General features: G+C 32.1%; 1 protein-coding gene across 1 annotated transcript; it reads left to right on the top strand.

The window, feature by feature from the left end:
- Window positions 1-12,867: 12,867 nt before the first annotated feature.
- Window positions 12,868-16,430, top strand: LOC143543340 (F-box protein At5g50450-like). Its single transcript, XM_077035686.1, has 3 exons — window positions 12,868-13,020; window positions 13,115-13,277; window positions 15,726-16,430. Exons 1-3 carry the CDS (start codon window positions 12,896-12,898, stop codon window positions 16,428-16,430), a joined length of 993 nt encoding a protein of 330 aa, XP_076891801.1. The 5' UTR covers window positions 12,868-12,895.
- The last annotated feature ends 3,996 nt before the right edge of the window (window positions 16,431-20,426 follow it).

The following is a 20,426-nucleotide window of genomic DNA, read 5'->3' on the forward strand; positions in this document are numbered from 1 at the left end:
TAATTGTTTTATATTTTGTTAGTCCTTCATGTTTGCATTATAATATAGTTCTGGTGCTTAAAGTTTTGTAACTGACATTGGTAGTCCTTCGTGTTTACTTGTTTTATAAGGCGTGGTTTGACAGTCTCTTAATAGTTAAAGGGTAGCCTTAAGTAGAGTAATTATTTACATGTGTGTAACTAGTGTTTTACCCGGCACAACGATAAAACTCGAGCGGTGGTAAAACACAAGCGTTGTCGGTCTCAAGGGTTGAGACGGTAATTCGACACGAATTCGGTCCGTTTCGGTTACATGTACGTCTTATTCTACCAGAATTATAACAAAAAATAAAACAAAAATACTAAATATTGAGGTGGACCAACGGGGTGTCGTTGGTCAGTAAAACCCAACCGTTATCGATCCCGGACGTTAAGGTGGTCAGTCTAAGTTAATTCGGTTTGGTTTCGTCTCGTCACGTTCATTACGACACCGGAACTAAAACATTCGGTTGGTTCTCGTTATGTTCGTTACGATACTAGAACTAAAACAAAGCGCGGTAAGTTTACTCTAATCTAGTCGAGTAATAGTTATTTCAGCTGTTACAACTCACACCAATACATTTTTATTTTGCTATCATATTCTCGATGTATCTTAACATTTAACAAATTTGTCGTCCAGCGTTTCTAAGAAAACTTTTACCCATGAAATGACCGTATTCGCTACATATACAAGTGAGAACACAGATTAATCCATCACATTTAACTACCAATTCAAATCAAGGCTTTCCATTTCATGCACATATTAAAGTTGGCACTCTATTTGGGTGGGTGTTCGTTATTCAAATCGAAATTGAAAAGCCCGAAATTCGAACCGAACTTAATTCAAATAACACCCAAATTTGAATAACATATTTTTTTAAGAATAACTAAATTTAGCAAAAGTGCATATTTACTTATATAGTCAAACCAAAAGAAGTGTAGAATCCACTAATCCAGAGTCCAGACATCCCAATAAGCAAAGCTTCATCTTGCCCACAAAGTTAAAACATTTTGAGGCCCAATTTGGCCTGTATGGATCTCTTTAAAGCCCAAAATATTAGCAACTAATATAATAATAATAATCCATTTTGATTTGTTGACGGATCCGCCGCTACCCGCCCATTTATTAAATGGGCTCCAACTTTACATGTAGTAATCACACATGTATACACTAGAGGTGTAAAAAACCCTGTTTGGGACCGGTTTTAGACAAACCGAACCGAACCGGTTTGGGTTTGAAACCGGTTTCACCAAACCGACCCAAACCGTCAGTTTCAAGACTAGTTTCCCTTAAGATTATCAAACCAGTTTTAAAACTGAACCGGTTTGAGAAAAACCGGTTAAACCGACGTGACCAGGCCGACCTATCTTGCTTTTAAACCGGATTATAAACCGAACTGGTTTGAGTCAAATCGGTTTTGACCAGCCGCTGACTAAATATGTTTGGTTTATAAACCGGTTTGGTTTGAGTTTAAAGCCGGTTTTGTACACCTCTAGTATACACCACAAAGATCATACGTAATTAACGAAACCACATTCTATAAACATGTGGCTGATATGATTAATCACCAAAGGGTTTGACAAGCCAAACAGACATAGTTGGTCGAATTGTCCGGTTTAAACTGTTTCATGGTTAGACGACGATGGTTCGGTTTTGTCCGTTCAACATTAATAAATGGTTAAAATAACATATTATGTATTATATTATTTAAAATGATATAAGAATGGTTTGAGAATGTAAATTTCCTAAAATGGAATAAATAAGTAACAAATCCATAAACCAAACCATAAAAACCGAATCGTTAACCAGACCGTTCAAACCGGTCAACTTGCTTTATTTTAAACGGTTTAGCCCGTATCAGCAACTTATAAACACCTAAATTAAAAAAGTAAAGTTGAATATAAAGGTTGACTAGATCACTAGAATATTAAGATACGCACAACACCAACTCCCACCAACTTTTGTTGATAAACTTAAAAAGATATTTGCATGCCATAGGATCCTTGGATTACCAACTAGCTTCATGATATGAAAGTAACAATTGGTGGACCATCACATTAAGTGAGATCAAATGGTTTAATACCAACCATGATCTACCACCATTGTCCTACAAAGCATGCCTTATCTTTTCTCAAACCCTACATATCCATTAAGAGCCACTTTTATATGACCCTCTATTGTATTTTAATTCATGTTATGTGCATAAGGGTGGAATTAGAGGGATATATATGGGTTGTTTGACCTTACAAGTGTCAAACTTTTCGTTAATAAGGTTAGTCTACAATAAAATTCACATGATTTAGGTGAAATAGCTTTTAAAATTGCTTTTTACCGAAAAGAAAACATAGCTTGTACATAAAGTGGGCTTATAACTCGAGACTTCGAATAATTAATTGATACTAAAATTAGAAGGTCGCACAATAGTACATAAGGTTTATTTATTCCACGTAGAGTGCAAACGTGGTCAGTTGTGAGAAACTTTTGAACCGATTGTTCAAGACTTCGAATAATTGATATATTTGCGATTCACATATTGACTTTTGGTTTTCTGTGGCATTTCAGTGTTTAATGCTCCAAACAGATATTTGGATTTCGTTCAGCCTTTCTTTTCGGGTGGACGGGGGATAACACGAATGTGTGGATCTTACAGGAGTGTCTCCTCTTGTTGTGATCAGAGACCGTGAGTTTGTTGTGGGTCAGGCTGCGTTGAAGGCCGAATCGGGCAAAGTTGTTAAACACGAGAATATTTGTTTAGAGAATCAACATGTCTTTCTCTCATTCGCTTTTGATACATTTGGCTTTCTGGCCCAGAGTTTGTGATTTTTTTTAGTAGAGTTCAGCGTGTCGTACACGGAACCTCTTCAGGTCCTAGGTTCCAAGGCTTCGTTTTTAATATGCTTGGCTTTGCTATTCAAAGGGGGTTGCGGCGCAACTTGTTGCCCGTTTTCATGCCACTTTATTGTAATCGTTTTGTAGTAACTAAAACTAATTAAATAATAAAAAAAATGCAAACCAAAGTGAGACATTTCTTTTCTAGCTTAAATATTCCATAAGCATCAAGAAGCTAAGAATCAAGACGTCATACTCTGTGACTCCATCCTATTAATTTGAAAACTCGGTAATATATGTATTATACATTAGTATTCAACTATATACAAAAAATATAATCGAGATGATCATAGATATAATCAACTCATACCAATTACAATAAATAATAAGTAATATAACTTATCTAGTATATCAATCCTATTTCGCAAATTCACTCAACTCGAAACAAAGTTGGATTATGAGACTATGAGGGTCCAGAGTCCTTAGTGTCGTTAATTCCATTCAGGGCCGGCTCCGAGAACGCAAAAAAAAAAAAAAAAAAAAATGGGCCAAAGGCGAAAAGTTTTTTGGGTCTTAAGTAGAATGAGTATTTTGTTGAGTTTAAACGATTTAATTTTTTTATGAGCTTACCTGGTTATAATTTGGGTTGTGTAAAAAACTTTTGTATAAAAATAAGATTAAACATGTCTTAAATAAGACTAGAACCCATAACTTTTTTGTTAGAATTAATATATCTTTGCCACTAGACAAAACTAGTGGTTATGTAATTGAGTTTAAACAGTAAATATACATATTGTTTTAATAAAAATACATTTAACTTTTTAAAAAAAATTCGGGCCTAACAAGATGTCGGGTCTGTGGCCGTCGACTACCCGGCCACACCTTATGGCCGGCCTTGGTTCCATTAAGCCATTCATGCATCCATTATACATACACACACATGATAATGTCTCGTGTATGTTGTAATATAAAGACCTATAAAATATTAAACAAAAGCCCATATTAATAGTCCTAAATACAATTGCAAACAAAAGCCCATGTATTACTTAAATAAATCTCTATTTTCTAATTTTCGGATCATCCTCTACATGTAGCGTTCTAAAGCTAGTTTATGATATAATGACCAAAAGGCAATCGCATATATTTTAACTCGACCCATTGAAAGTCATCCCGACCTTGAGAGGTGTCCAAAGGGACATTGAAGATATTAAAAATAAACAAATATATAAGTCCAAGAAAAATGATGCATGGACCACTTGGGTGGATGATGTAATGCATTATGCATATAGTATTCAAGATTATATATAACCTTTGCGTCCTTTCAACGTTTTTTAAGTGTGAGTATAATCGTATATTATGAGATAAAACGGGAAAAACAATTCTATAAAGCATATAAATAATTTTTTAACAAACACGTGTTTTTTGTAATTTTATTTTATCTGACGAGCAAATTACATAACACGCAATAATCTCGAGGTCTTCTCTCACTTTCCTTCTTCCTTTCACTCGTATTACATGCATTTTCTACCAACAATAACAACTATTCTAATCATATCATCTGATTCATCATTTAGCTAACAATGACGGTTCCAAGATTAATTCGCTTTTCAAATAACTGAGAATGCTCGTTTAGGTTTCTTTTTGTCTAGATTATTGATAAAGTCATCTTCTCACGTGTAACTTGAAATCACTAAACGAGTTTGTTCATGTCTTTATTTTTCACTTTTACACGTGATACATATAACCTACACATGTTTAGGTTTATAATGTTAAAAAAGATTAATAAACATTGTATATTTGTATGTTAATAATAATTTCTTGTAATTTTATATTAAAAAACTAGAATTGAAAATAAAATGATGCATTTTTTTCTCTCTTTTCGCAGTATCTTTCTTTAGCATAAAACACTATAGCTCATAAACATTAGACTTAACATAAAATAGTCTACTAAACAATTATAACACGATTACCATTTTAATGAAAGGGAAACAAGGTAATAAAATAGCATTACTGTTTAGCTGCATTTTACGTCTTATCAATAGAAAAACAGATAGCTAATTTCTTCATGCCTTTCGGGCATTTTAAGCCAGACCCAAGTGGAGGCTCTCATCATTGCAAGGTACACTTATTATGGCATCAATAGCTGAATAAAAAGTTAATTACGTTTTTTAATCTTGCCCTTATGGTTTTAATCACTTCACTCCTAAGTTTGCTTAATTGGTACTACAATTAAAGTGTTAGACAAATTGATTTCTAAAGTTGAAACCAGTAACTAATTACTAAGTTTAATAAAATATAGTAATCATCAAGGAACTTGTTAGAAAAGGAAATAGCCGCGATTCATTGAGTCGTATGGCTTAAAACTTAAAAGGGTTCGTGTAGTTGATAAAAAGTAAGCATCTCTTATTTAAAATCTGACTCTATATTATTACTTTTTTTTGTCGTTGTTGAATATTCTTTTTTACATCAGATTGGAAGGCAAACGACCAACAAACTGCCACCGAACCATTTTTGAATATTAGGACCATCTTAGCTTTCATTTGTTGTAAAATTATATTTTCTTTCTTAAAATATGTTTCAATCTCTCAAGAAAAAATATGGTATTTTCTGTTTTGAATATACTTGTCCCACACTGAACCGCCCTTTAATTTTATTTGTAGTACTTTTCAATTTGTTACATGATAGAAATACAAATTTTGTCTTTTAAAATAATAAATTTACAGATCGGGTCATTTAAAAAGTTTACATTCACTTTTTGTTTTTTAGATGACAAGGTACCTCGTTTTTAGTCATTAACACTAACGATCATCCAAAAACTCAGTTAAGTCCAAGCACGTGACATGCACATGAGGTATAATAATTCTCTATTTCAACATTAAAATAAAGGGGATTTTTTTTTATTTTTGATCTAATGTTTTTAAGATGGTATGGTAAAAATTTAGGACAATTATACATTTATCTACCTTTTTATTAAATATTTTAACACAAAGAAAATAGATACATTGCATCACCTAAAGGATCTCATGATTCATGCTCAACAAACAGTACTACTCGAAACCCAAACAAACCTTTACAATCATGATTCATGAGACCCCATACCATCACTCACCCTATGCATGCACAACCCTACAATCAATGTAGCATTTGTGATTAACATGGTTATATATCCAATAATCCAAGTATACGGTTTTGAAGTGTAAACAATTATTGTCTCAGTTTGAGTAGATAAATCATGAGATCCTTTAGTAAAGTTATTATAAAGTTTGGCTGTTTAAATCCAAAAAATAGAGGAAACGATACAACTTACAAGCTACAACCAATGGCAAAGCAAAGCTTGGGCTAAGACATCGGGGGTCGGATTCAAAATGTATACAGAATTTCACAAATAAATGGGGGCCGAACTCAAAATGTATACAGAATTACACAAACAAATATGGTTGTGCTCAAATTTTCAGCCGAAAACGGCTAAATTTACACTACGTGTAAATTTTTTTTGATGAAAACGGGTAACTTTGCATTACTACGCAAAAGAAGGGGGGGCCGTGCCACCTCCGGCCCTAACTAACATTCACCCCTACTTACAACTAGCACAATTACTAAAGAAACTCAGTTTGAACTATGAAACTAGAATAGTTTTTAAATTATGATACAACTCGTTTAGAAGGTCATAATATACGAAACTATAAATTTTTTGAAAGTATGATACAACAAACTCGGTTTGTAAGGTTGTACTATACGAAACTAGAAAATATTTTAAAGTGTGATACAACAAACTCGTTTAGAAGGTCATACTATACGAAACTAGAAAATATTTTAAAGTATGATACAACAAACTCGTTTTATAAGGTCATAATATTGGAAGCGATGCAGTTAAATATAACTTTTGATAAAAGTTTAAGTAGATTACATTTTTTTCATTATGTAGGTATACAACAAATTTCAAGTTAATTTTGTTTCTTAAACTAAAAAATTAACAAGAAATATTCTTTATATTTTAAAAAGTTTGCATGTTTCGACATTTTCATTAATAAGTGTCTATATTAAGTGCTAAGCTCAATCATACGCATCTCACATGAGGGAATTAACTTTTAGTAACTATTTATTATATAATTAACTTAAAGATTTAAATTTTATTAAATTAGAACGAATAACATACACGTCTCTAACCCTCTCCCTCCCTCACACACACACATGTAAGCATATGCAATAGACATATGATATATTGAAACGATATAGAAAATGTTAGTTTGACCCATACACAAGGATGACACACACAAATCGAGAAAGAGTTTCAGAAAAGTCGAACATGTTACAACAGAATCATAAAAGTCAGAACACGTTCAAAAGGACATTAATCTACACAGTAGAATTTCAATAGCACACATATGTAACTAATAATTCACCATTATGTTAATAACTTAATATGAATAATCTATTTACTTTACAATATGTGTAATTTAAATTAATGTACTTTTGAACGTGTTAGGACTTTTATGATTCTATCTTAACATGTTTGACTGATTTGTATTAGTTGTTGTGTTCGTAAATTCGTATACAATACGTTGTGTTTTTGATCTTTTTGAAAAGATAGGAATAATTTTAAAAGAAGTGTAAAGTAAAAGTAGTTGTGTTCGTAAATTCGTTAGAAAGGTCCGGCAATTCTATATCGTATTGACCGTATTTGAAACATAGGATCATGTATCAACTTAGAATGGAGAATTTGGGATAGAGAATAATTACGAACCAAAATATAAGAGGTTTTTAACATGCAATTAAAAGAAGTATACTAAGGGTATGTTTGGCAAAACTAGCTGAAAGCTAGTTGCTTGAAGTTGTAGCTTTTTAGATATATATAGATGTTTTTGGCAGTGTAGCTGGAGCTTATTATAAAATGTATAAAATTACTAAAATGGGCATAACTAAAAACAATAATAGTAAATATATTTATTTTGGAAGGTTATTTAAGTAAATTAAAAAACTAAAAGTTTGTAGCTCTTTCTAAACGTTAATAGTAGAAGCTTTAAGCTTTAAACTTTTTCTCCTAACATAAAAGCTTCAAGATCATTGAACCAAAAAAGGTTTTTAATTGAGTATGAGTTTTTTTCTTAAAAGCTTGAAGCTATAAGCTTCTAAAAGCTTCGTGCCAAACATACCCTAAATAAAAAATATAATTTCTCGGGTTTATTCCCTCAGTATATTATGTCAGAGAGTTATGCTCCTGTGATTGTACAACAACTGTCAAATGACAGCCGGCACTATAGATTTTTCCATGAAATGCCCAAGTTAAACTCTGAAGCCAACATGAGCCCAATTAAGACAACATAGACTGGAACAACGAGACTCTCCAGATTATAAAATACAGTAACCTAATAAATAAAAACGTCGTTATAAAAAAAGAAAGATTTTTATTCTCTTTTTTCCTAAAAACTTTCATGATATGATAAGATAGAAAGTAAAAGTAAACAGAATATCAATATATGGCTCACTAGAAACTAAAAGCTTTGTTATTTGATTGGAACTTCCATAAAATAGGAAAATTTTACTTTTGTGTTCTACTTTATACTTACACATCAAAATTTATCTCACTTAAATAATTATCTTCATATTTAATTATTTATATTTATACTATTGTTTTCAATATAATCATATTACTACCTTTGCTTTTTGATCTCACTTTGTTTCTTATGTCATTTAGAATATTATAGACGGTGTTTTGTTTATAAAATCCGTGTTTTATATGCACAAAATTACATATGCATTGGACTTGTCATGTGTAAACATTTATATTTAACTCTCACTTTTCTCGTTTGTATACCTAAATTATATGTTATAATAATAACTTAGTTTTTAATATGACCCAACTGTTTCAAGTGAGCTTGTGATGGAGTTGTAAAGGAGAGACATGGTATCTTAAGTGATTCAAGTTTGATTCATGCCCTCACAATTTGGTTTCAGCGGCACTGGATGATGCTGATAGACTAGGCGATTATGCCACGATCGGTAGTTAGATCATTGAACTGAACGGGTTTTATGTCCCCGCATTGTCGTACTTTCGTGCAAGTGTTCATGAGATTTGGCCTTATGTGAGGGTTTTCCTTGGTCCGAAAGTGAGTGCATCCTGATATGATGATTTTTGGCAATAGATCATTTAAAAGATTCGTTAGCCTTTTAGAAAAACGATGTAAATAAATACGTCAAGTTATTAAAGTACAAACCTTAATTTGTGGTGTTGTGTTATGTAGTCAACTTAGCTTAATAGAAATACTTTAATATTTTTTTTTCTATAATCATTGAAAGTAGTAAATACAATACGAATAATTTTATAAAGTATACTGATATATGTGTTAGCGACTTAACATCCGCTAAACTTCACCCGTAGTCGTCTAAGAAAGTTCAATTTTTAAGTCCTCCAGCGCGGTACGAACTTTATCAATTACAAACGTCATTATACAATGGGGCCTCTTACGTTAGGTCTTCTTGTTCATTTGCTATGTACTTTTACTCAACGTGTAGGCATCCAAAGAAAAAACTAGAAGCACCACTAAGGCACTAAACTGTCCAAAATAGTGACAAACATTCAATGCTTTCCCTACAAAATCAATATAAAAATAGACCTTTATAAATTGTCATTATACTGATGTTTAGAATATGTAGTGAATGACTCTTAACTAAAAAAAATAAAATTTAAAAGTGATTTTTCAATACATTTTTAAGCTAGTTATTAATTTAAGATTTTTTTTGTTATTTTCTATTTAATTTCTAAATTATATTCCATAATTTAAATATGTACGAAGTGTAGAATTATAATTAATTAAGTACTTGCTTTAAATATAAAATTAGTTATAAAAGTAGGCGATCATATAACAATTCGTGGAGGTTTGTTGTCATAGAATAGAACTTGGGGTTCTGAAGGTAGTTTGGAATCTAAGGCGAAGCTGGTGTGAAGCTAATGCGACAGTTTGTGACGGTATTTGGAGATTTGTTGTGAAATCTCTTAGTTCTACCCGTGCAACGATACATGGAAAGAAATGGAATAACAGCGAAAACAAATAAATACACATTTACAACCGATAAAAGGGTATAAGTGGGTAAAATAAAGCCCATGGCATGCAGATCATGGACATTTTAGATTAAAAAAGGTAAATATACATAATAAATAACGAATAACATCATGCTTTTCGTGTTTTTTTTAGAAACTTCAACTGGTGCATCACATGGTGCGTGTCACTAACATGTATCCATGGGCGTTCTCTTATAGATTATGATAAGTGATAACAAGATAAAGTCCTTATCGTTTCAGGAGCGAAGTGTGACGAGGATTAATGTTTAAGAAAACGACTATATATGGTAATGTCTCGCACTTTCACTAAACTTTCATTTTCTCTATAAGTGTTAGATATTAGATCATTAGATCCAAAAGGTTATGTAAGTAGTAAAAAACGAATCCGGTATATTAAATCATAGAGAACGAGAATTTGTGAGAATCCACTAATAAAATTGAACTTTCTAAGGTTGTACTATATAATTACACAAATAAATAATATATAAGTTTAAGTGAGTTGTTTCCCCTTTGATTAACCTTAGGTCGACTTTCGGCTATGTCAAACGCTATGAGTTCTGTAACCAGTATAAAATTTATTTTGGTTAATATAAAACACATCACAAAATTGAACGGGTCAACCTGTTATTATTTTTTTGTCAGTTGGTAAAGTCGAGAAACTCGTCAAACTTATTAAAATGATTTTCATGATATAGCTCCAAACTTTTATTATATGAGAAATATTCTCTTAAATTGGTTCATAACTAATTTTTTTCATTTATACATATATGATACTGAGAATAAATTTCCAATAGATAGAGTGTTTTAGGGTATGTTTTTGCACATGCGTTATTTTTTTATTAAGTTCATTTCTTTCTTTTTTTTTTTGAAAAATTCATTTAGTGATATAAATAAAATTAATTTATGTATAATGATAAATGCATATATGTAATATATTTTTCAACATATATTATGTATTGCTTTATTTGTAACTTAATTATTTAGATCATCTCGTGTGTTACACGGACTTTAAAGCTAGTACATGTATATAAAAAAAATTAAAAGATTTGTCCATGATTTTCATTTTTTCACCATTTAATCCTTTTTCAAGATTTAACCATTGTATTGATTTATATAGTTTAATGATTATATAATAAAAATAATGAAGAATTTTATATTTAATTGTAAAAGATCAAAGATTATTCTTTCTAAATTGATATGAATAAGTTAATATAATTTTAGAATGGTATGAAAATTAATGGATAGAGGATTTTCTACATTTAATGAATTGTTATACATTTTAATGAATGTTAATTAGGTGGAAAATGTATTTAAGGGAATTTCATATGTGTAATCCAATGTGCACACTTTATAATGATACCATGTGGGAAAATCATATGCTTTAATATCATAGTTAGATGTAAGGCTAAGCGTAGTGGAGGGCTATAAATTGGGGCGAATTACGACACGTGGCTCCAGTCAGCAAAGAGTAGAAATTTGTTTTTTGAGTGTAATGGTGTAGGGGCTACAAATAGTAATATATATATATATATATATATATATATATATATATACACGTAGTAATATAATAATAATAATTATTATTATTTCCTCCTTCCGGCGACAAAACCCACCCGCCCCCGCCATGGGCGAAGCTATGTGGGGACCGGGGGTGGCCCCGGCCACTGCCGTTTTCTTCGTTAGTATGGTAAATTTTGCGATTTTTCTCGAAAATTTATATAGGTATTAAGCGCGGTCACCCCGATGTATTTTTTCAAAATGCAACCGGTCACTACTGATTTTTTTAAATATAATTCTCCATCGTTTGTTTTTTTTTCTAAAACCTCGCAATATTTATAAACAAAAGTTACAAAATAGTAATCGAATAGTAAAATATTTGTTTTTATAAATATTTTAGGTATTTGCAATTGTTCTTCTCAGTATTCACCCTTAGGGATGAGATTGGTACCGTACCGGTGCCGGTACCGATACCAAAATATTCGGTTCGATACCGGTATTGAAGATAAAATTTGAGATATACCGGTACCAAAACTCAAAACTTTGGTATCAATTCGGTACCGACAGTACCAAATCTGTACCGATTTCGGTACCGATACATGTATCAATACCGAATTTGCTTATCCGTACTCACCCTTTCTCTCGCATCATGAATATTTTAGGTCTTTGTTGGTTAAAATATTATTCTGTTTTTTTTATTGTAAGAAACAATTGTTTGAATAAATGAAGAAAAAATAGATACATAGATGTCATACTGCTTGATCCGACCTGACCCGAATCACCGACACGAACCGAATCGTCGACCCGAAAATTTTTGAGTCCGTGACTTCAGTCACCCCCGTAACTAAGACCAAGCTTCGCCACTGGCCCCCGCCCCATTTCACCCAATATCGCCCGGGGGCGGTGTTCCCCCCAAAGTCGCCCCACTTTTCTCGCCCACTACGTTAAGCCTAATGGGTATTTTCCTTAGAGTGCTCTTCAAATTGAATTCGATGAGACAACATATGTACAAACTTTCTTTAAGGGACATGCCTGCGTAACACTCAACATTTTAAACATACTAAAAGAATAAAGATGATTGAGTAAACTAATAACATTTTTCATACTAAGAGAATGAAGATGATTGACTAAGCTAATAATAATTAATAACGGTTAAAATAAAAGTAAAAAATACTAACATAGATAAATATATTGATATTTTCCATTTATTCTCTCCTTTTTTCTTTATTCATAGTACGTGGGCTCCTTAATATTTAATAACACCACCGTAGCACCTTCTATTTTACTCAAATCTTTATTATACAATCAACTATAAAAGTTAAACCCCTTACAATTTTAATCTTTTAATATTTCTACACAATAAACATATGAATCAACCGTTTCGAGATGCACACCTCTCCATATCCCACACAAATCTCCACATCTACACAAAATAAAAACCATTCAACGTTTCTCACAAAAAAAAAAAAACATATCATCAATATTCTACTCATGAAGAAGAAGCTAAGAATATCTGATCCATTTGAATCATTGCATGATGATATTATTATATCCATCCTATGTAAACTCAGTTCTACCGCATCTTCACCGTCTGATTTCATCTCTATTCTTGACACGTACGTTTTAATATTATTATTATTTTATATTTTGTTATAAGTAAGATCTGAATATAAACAAAAATGTGTGTTGTTTTTTTTTTATTGTTGACAGATGTAAGAGGTTGAATAAGTTAGGGGTTCATCCGTTAGTGTTGTCAAAAGCATGTTCTAAAACGCTTACTGTTAGTGCTAAAAGTTGGTGTGAAGAGGCTCACCGGTTTTTGAAACTGTGTGTTAACGCCGGTAACGTCGAGGCGTGTTATATTCTCGGAATGGTGAGTATTAATAAATTATTTAGGAATGAGATCAGTAACGTACAGATTGAAAACACCGAAACCAAAAACTTGAATAACGAGCATTGGTTGAAAATACGGTACTCGGTATTTTCAATCGGTGCGGTAAAAGTTTTTTTTATGTTTTTGGTTTCGGAATTTTCAATTGGTAGGGTATTTGATATATGGTTTTACTCATTTTTTAGTATAGGTACTAGAAAAATTGAGTAAAGCCATGTCGCGTACCGATTGAAAATACCGAAGACATAAAAGAACTTTTACCGACACCGATTGCCTGAGTACCGCATTTTCAACGGTAACGGCACGACAACCAATGCTCGTTTTTCATGTTTTTGGTTTCGGTATTTTCAATCGGTATGGTAATTGGTATATATGGTTTTACTCATTTTTTAGTACAGGTACTAAAAAACGAGTAAAACCATATAGCGTACCGATTGAAAATACCAAAAACAAAAATATGAATAAACGAGTACCGGTACTATTGAAAATAATGTACTCGGTATTTTCAATCGGTTTCGGTACCCAGTTTCATGTTTTTGGTTTTCGTATGTTATATGGTTATAATTATTATCAGTTTTGGTATTTTTCGATATAATAATGATCCCATCCCTAATTAAAATAGTGGTAGTTTGGTACCATTGAAAATAGCGGAACCAAAAACATAATGAAAAAAACTCCTTAAAATTAATTTCTACTATTATTGTATTAGATTTAGAGCCCGTGTAGCACACACAGGATGATTAAAATAATTGAATTACAAATTAGCAACGAATTTGTGGCAATTACAAATGAAGCAATACATAATGTATATGGAAAAATGTATTACATCTATGCTTATATCATTATACATAAATTGATTTTATTTATATCATAAAATGATTTTTTCGAAAAATTAATAAAGTTAATAAAAAAATACTGCACCTGCAATAACATACATAAGAATACTCTATCTATTGAAAATTTATTATTAGTGTCTTATATGTATAATTGAAAGAAAAATTGGTTATGAACCAATTTCGGATAATACTTCTCATATAATAATATTTTTGAGTTACACTATGAAAAATATTTTGATAAGTTTGAGTTTCTTGACTTTTGCCAATTGACAAAAAAAATAACACATTAACTCGTTCAATTTTATGAATGTTTTGCTTCACTTGAGCATAATTTTGCACGACATGTTTCACATGCAACAATCTGATCACTATTCAAGGAAAAGTCAATGCTGACATAAATGTTTCTAATTTTATAAAAGTTAGAAGCATTGATAGGCCTAGAGGTGACATGTCGAAAGTGTTTGTCATTTTTTCTTAAATTTTAATAGTCATGAAAAATACTCAATGTGCAAAATCCAGAATCTTTAGACTATTTCCAAAAATGCCAATAAAAATAAATTCGAAACCCAATCACAATTAAAATTCTAACTTTCATTTGTTTTACATTTTCAAGTCAAAACTTTGAACCCGTAATAAGTTTGACGATAAATCTATTTGCACTCTCAAATTTTTAAAAATATTCAGATTACCCCCATTTACCCGTAACAAATTTGAGCCAAATGTAGTTGATTTGTACCAAAACGATCTATTCACCAACTTTTAACCCGTAACATCAAATTTAAGTTTGACGAAAAACCTTAAGCAATCGGTGATAAAAAAAACCTAAGAAACTAAATATAATAAACTTTAATATATTTGAAAGTGATTTGTATATACTATCCTTACAATTTAACACGTATTTTATTATATTTGAAAGTGATTAGTATATTCTATCTTCACAATATAACACATATATGCATAGTTTACTAAATTAACAGAAAAAATAAATAGATAGATTTAAATCATATATTTATAATTTATAAATTTATATGACAATGTACAAAAAAAACCAATAGATAAGTGGATTTTTTTTAAAAAAATGGATAAACTTTTAAGCATATATTTATAATTTAATGATTAAAAAATCACTTCTTAAATTGAAAGCATATTAGATTTTTTATATTTTTTTATTTATAATCTTCAACAATAAACGTAGTATAATATGCTAATAATAACATTTAAAATTATATTCTTTTCAATATTTAACAAACAAAGTTTGTTGTTGATTTTTGGATTTCACCAAGTATGTTGTAAAATATATTCTATCAATGTATATAAGTATAACATGTAAATGTTTTTTTTTATAAAAGTGTATAGGTATAATAAAAATATAGTTTAAAAAAAATAATTTAATCATGTTATATATATAATATTAATGAAGCGTAAAAGGAAAGTAAATAATTATTGATATATATGACATATATTAGTTTTGGAGGGAAAAAATTGTGAGGATTAACCAAAAACTGACACGTGTTACAATTATTTTACTTTCTTAGAATAGGTAGATTTTGAATTTATGGTACAAATCTTAATTACTAAACTTCTTATTTTGTAGATCCGATTTTACTGCTTACAAAATCGGAGAAGTGGCGCGTCGTTAATGGCGAAGGCGGCGATTAAGTCACACGCATCGGCACTATACTCGCTCGCATTGATTCAGTTCAACGGTAGCGGTGGTTTAAAGACCGATAAGGATCTCCGTGCAGGCGTTGCTCTGTGCGCGAGAGTAGCGTGCCTCGGCCATGTGGACGCTCTTCGTGAACTCGCACATTGTCTCCAAGACGGTTACGGAGCACGGAAGAACGTCCACCAAGGCCGGCGTCTTCTCGTGCAAGCCAATGCACGAGAATTCGCATCCGTGATAAATGTTTTAAAAAATAAAGATAAAAATAAACCGTTGGTGTTACCGTTACCGTTAATGCACCCGGTGAATAAGTTTATGGTGGAATGGTTCGGGCTAGGGGAAAACCGAGAAAACGTGGCGTGTCATGGTTTAAGAATGTGTTCTTACGAGGCGTGTGGGCGACCCGAGACTCGAATAAGCGAGTTTAGGAGGTGTTCGGGTTGCGGGAAGGTAAACTATTGTTCGCGGGGTTGTCAAGGGTATGACTGGCGGGTACGGCACAAGGGGGAGTGTGGGCCCATGGAGGAGTGGGTGGGCCATGTGGTTGATGACGTGGAGGTGGGAGGTGATGTGAATGGTGAGGATGATCGGACGGTGGAGATTGAAGGAGGCGAAGGTGATGGGATCGAGATCTGATTTGTCATTTGTGTACCGTTTCTACAGTTGGATTTTTTTTAATTTTTTTTTTTACTTTTTCAGATTTTTGTAAAGGTGGTTTTAGGTGAAGGATTTTAACTTTTGAGACCATGATTTACTCTAGTTACTCTGTTTCTTATATTTTCTTTAAAAATCCGTAAATACTAATTTAAATGCTAGAAATATTAGGCCATTCGTAATGGAGAGTTTTGGGGCGGCTTTTTGACCCAAAATGCTAACAACACCGCCCCATGATATCTTGATGTGTTCTCGTATTCAAAAATATACACAAAGCTAGATAAACCGGCAGGTGAGACCGGTTGGAAAATAAACCATTAGAGAAGATGTGGTGTTTTGAAAGTTTTTCCATATATAGTGGAAAACATTCAAAACGTCTCCATTCTCCTCTCTCTCCGTTAGATGGTTTTCCTCCATGGCCCCACCCCTCTTTTGAAGTATGTAAAATTAGGAATTAGCGTTTTTGGTACTGGTACCGATTGTTACCGGTATTTCTTAAATTTTACACGAATTTCGATATTGGTATCAAATACTTTCGAACTTCAAGATCGGTACCGATATCATTCAGAGCTCTTCCCTATATAAAATGCATTTATTGATAGTCTTTATGTAGTTTTTAATAAATATTTCATTATTTATTATAATATTAAATTATTTCAATATTTTCAAATTGCTTAATTAAATTTATTTAATAAACCCCTTATTTTTAGTAAACTTTTTTCTTTCCTTATTAAGCTAAACTAAATTGAGAAAATTATATAAAAAAAGTACCTCAAAATATGCGGAAACCTCAACAACGGAGGAGAGAAGGGCGAATGCATACCCGGATTGAGACGTGTTGAGTGGGTTAGACATAATTTATCAGGACTTGCATCTTTCGAACGACACAACAATGTATAAAGGTTTTTTTTAAAGGTATGATAAAATGTTATGGTCTATTAGGAGAATGATCATATTTATGCACTTAGTTTACTTTAGCTTCATTTTCCTTAAGAGCTATCTATATATTCAATACAACATGTTATGCTTATAAGTTGTAATAATGAGAAAACAGTAACTTATTTTTGTTACACACCTTTTATTTAAACAATGTTTATTAGGCACACAAAACAAAGTTACTAGGGACACACTTTTACTTGAAAAGTTACAAACAGTAATGCTATAATCGTAGTACGTTCCGTATATAATTGTTTATATTATTTAAAAAGGAAATAAAAGTTCGTAAACATTTAATACATTTAAGAATTTATTAAAAGACGACGTTACATTTATTGCATAAGAGTTTAAAAATCTGACAACGTTACATTTAATAGAAAGCTGGTTAACCGAATAAAAACGTATAAAACTTGAAGAGGTAGGTCCCCGCAAAGCCCAGTTGGACCCGCAAGACTCACCTTGAAGAGGTACGTCTGCGCAAAGACCAACTGGATCCGCAAGACCCACCATGCTCAGAGAGATGAAGACCTTACACGCAGTAAGCCAGCTGTCCCCCGCAGGAAAGCCTCCCTTGGTACAGTACCCTGCCTGTTCCCGCAGCTGTGGGTACAAGCCAACAAGGAAGGCTACCCGCACTAACAGTAAGGCTACACGCATAAGGCACTAACTCTTATATACTTCAGCAATGTCACCTGAAGAAGGAATGAGCAGGGTGGGAATATTCCCGCCCAAAAGAGCCAGTCCGTATGCTTCTAGAAGATCTTTTGTACTATACCTACCAAGGTATGGACAAAATAGACAAGATCTGACAAAAGCAACCCATGAACCAATCACAGGGGGACAACTCACTGACAATAGTACGAGGAGGAGCACGCTCCAGTACAAAATGTCACTATCAGCCGCTGCCTACCCACCAACTCCCATCGTGGCACGAACGTAGCCCATAGTTGGTGGAAAAGGAATATTATATACAGCTGGCCGTACATACTTGGAAACCTACATTCGGCTATAAATACTCCAACACCTTGGAACGGTATCATCATCTTCTCTCTAGCTATTTCTCTCTATATACACTTATATTCAGAGCAATCTAGTCTGATTCTCACGCCGGAGGGTGGTCACAAGGAGGAACCCCCCCTTCTCAGTGACGAGCTTACGGTGTCTGTTTTGCAGGTCGAGAAGAATAGCCATCTTTGCCGGACCTAACCCTCGTGGGAAACATCTACTTAACCCTAAGATTATCCGTAATCTGCCGGGGTCATTTAGTGTTTCTTCAAAACTTTTCTTTTATTTGTTTAAAAGTATCATGTTTTTATTATTTGAAATGTTTTTTCTTAAAATTTAACTCGAATAATCATATGTAACTAATAGTGGTACAAGAGCTTCTCAACAAAGCAAAACGTACTCGAGATGGTAATATTGCGAAAAAAAAAGTGAAAACTTGTCTCAAATAAGAGAAATGCATAACTTTGAAGCGGTATATGATAGGAATGTGTATTAAACTGAAAAAAAAAACAACTCGCAACTGATAAGTCGAACCGGAATAAACAATCTCTTGGAGACAGTGAAACTTAACATAGTTTATAAATATATATATCTCTTTAATAAGATCGAGTAGATTAAATTTAAATGGTGGGTAATTTGAAGTTCATGATTTTATCACATATTGTGGAATGCGGATACTATCTTGAAACCCGTCCTTTGATGTACTTCCTCCGTCCCATTATAAGTATCATAGTTTGACTTTTCAAGTATTTCGTTTGCAACTTTGATCGTAAATATTTTTGTTCGTGTCATATAATACTTGATGAAAATTATATCAATGTAAAATACATTTAAAACCAAATCCATTCATATATTTTACATCAAGTATTATATAACATAAACAAAAATATTGTGGGTCAAAGTTAAACAAGAAAGACTTGAAAAATCAAATTATGACACTTATAATGGGACAGAGGAAGTAATAAATTGTTGCACAAACGAGATGCGATTACATGATCTCATGTATCACATTTTAAGCAATGTGTACAAATGTTTTTTTAAACTTCAGTTGTTTAATTATTAAATGAATTCATGCTACCAAATACAATAAAGTAGTTATCGTAACAACTTTCGTTTAACTTCGAAAACTGAACAAACATATGACATATAAGAGGATTCTTATTCAATCCATAACCTCTAAATTTAAAATTACACTAAAAAAATACTACATTTTCTTTCTCTTTTTCAATAAAATAATACATGTTTATACCTTTATCATTACATTTTCTCTTTCTTTCACTCACAACCACTTTCAACAAATATTTATAAAAGTATAGGGGGTGAACAATAATTTTTCATATATACAGAAAAATCACTGCATAGTTTTTCAAATATACTCACAACATCCTAAATCACTTCATAAATTATAAAAACCCACTCACCAAATTTGGCGGTTTGAATGTGAATGCTCTAACTAGAGGTGCACAAAATACCCGGACCCGACCCCGACCCGAGTATTGCTAATACCCGATTTTTCAATACTCGATCATACTTGAACCTGGATTTTTCTAATATGTGATTTGTGCACCTCTAGTCTAATTGGTTGAGTTTTTTTGTTATCCATTAACAAAAAATTTTGATCCACTAAGGCCAATGCTGTATACCTGTAATTACGAGAGCGGGCTGTATGTTGCCGATAAGCCCAATATTGTAGTTAAGGCATTAGTTCAGAAAATTGGCCCAATCATTAAAAATAAGATGATAAAACAATGGATTTCTCTATAAAATGCTAAAGGCATAGCCGGCTTCGATAGGAGAGCAGGGTGGTCGACGCAAATTTTATATTTTATTATAAAAAATATGTACTTTTTAATGTTTATATCCAATTACTCTAACTCATTTAAGTTTATTTTTTAACAAAGTAAGCTCATTTTAAAATTTTAGTTGTTTAAACCCAATAAAAAACCCATTTACTTAAGACAATTTTTTTGCACTTTCGCCCCCAAAAATATTAATGCTTCTCAGAAACAACTATGCATTAAGGTTAGTGAAACGTTC

This window comes from Bidens hawaiensis, unplaced genomic scaffold, assembly GCF_021521415.1.
Source record: "Bidens hawaiensis isolate Kalapana, Puna unplaced genomic scaffold, B.hawaiensis_p1.1 tig00013117_1, whole genome shotgun sequence".
Classification (NCBI taxonomy): domain Eukaryota; kingdom Viridiplantae; phylum Streptophyta; class Magnoliopsida; order Asterales; family Asteraceae; genus Bidens; species Bidens hawaiensis.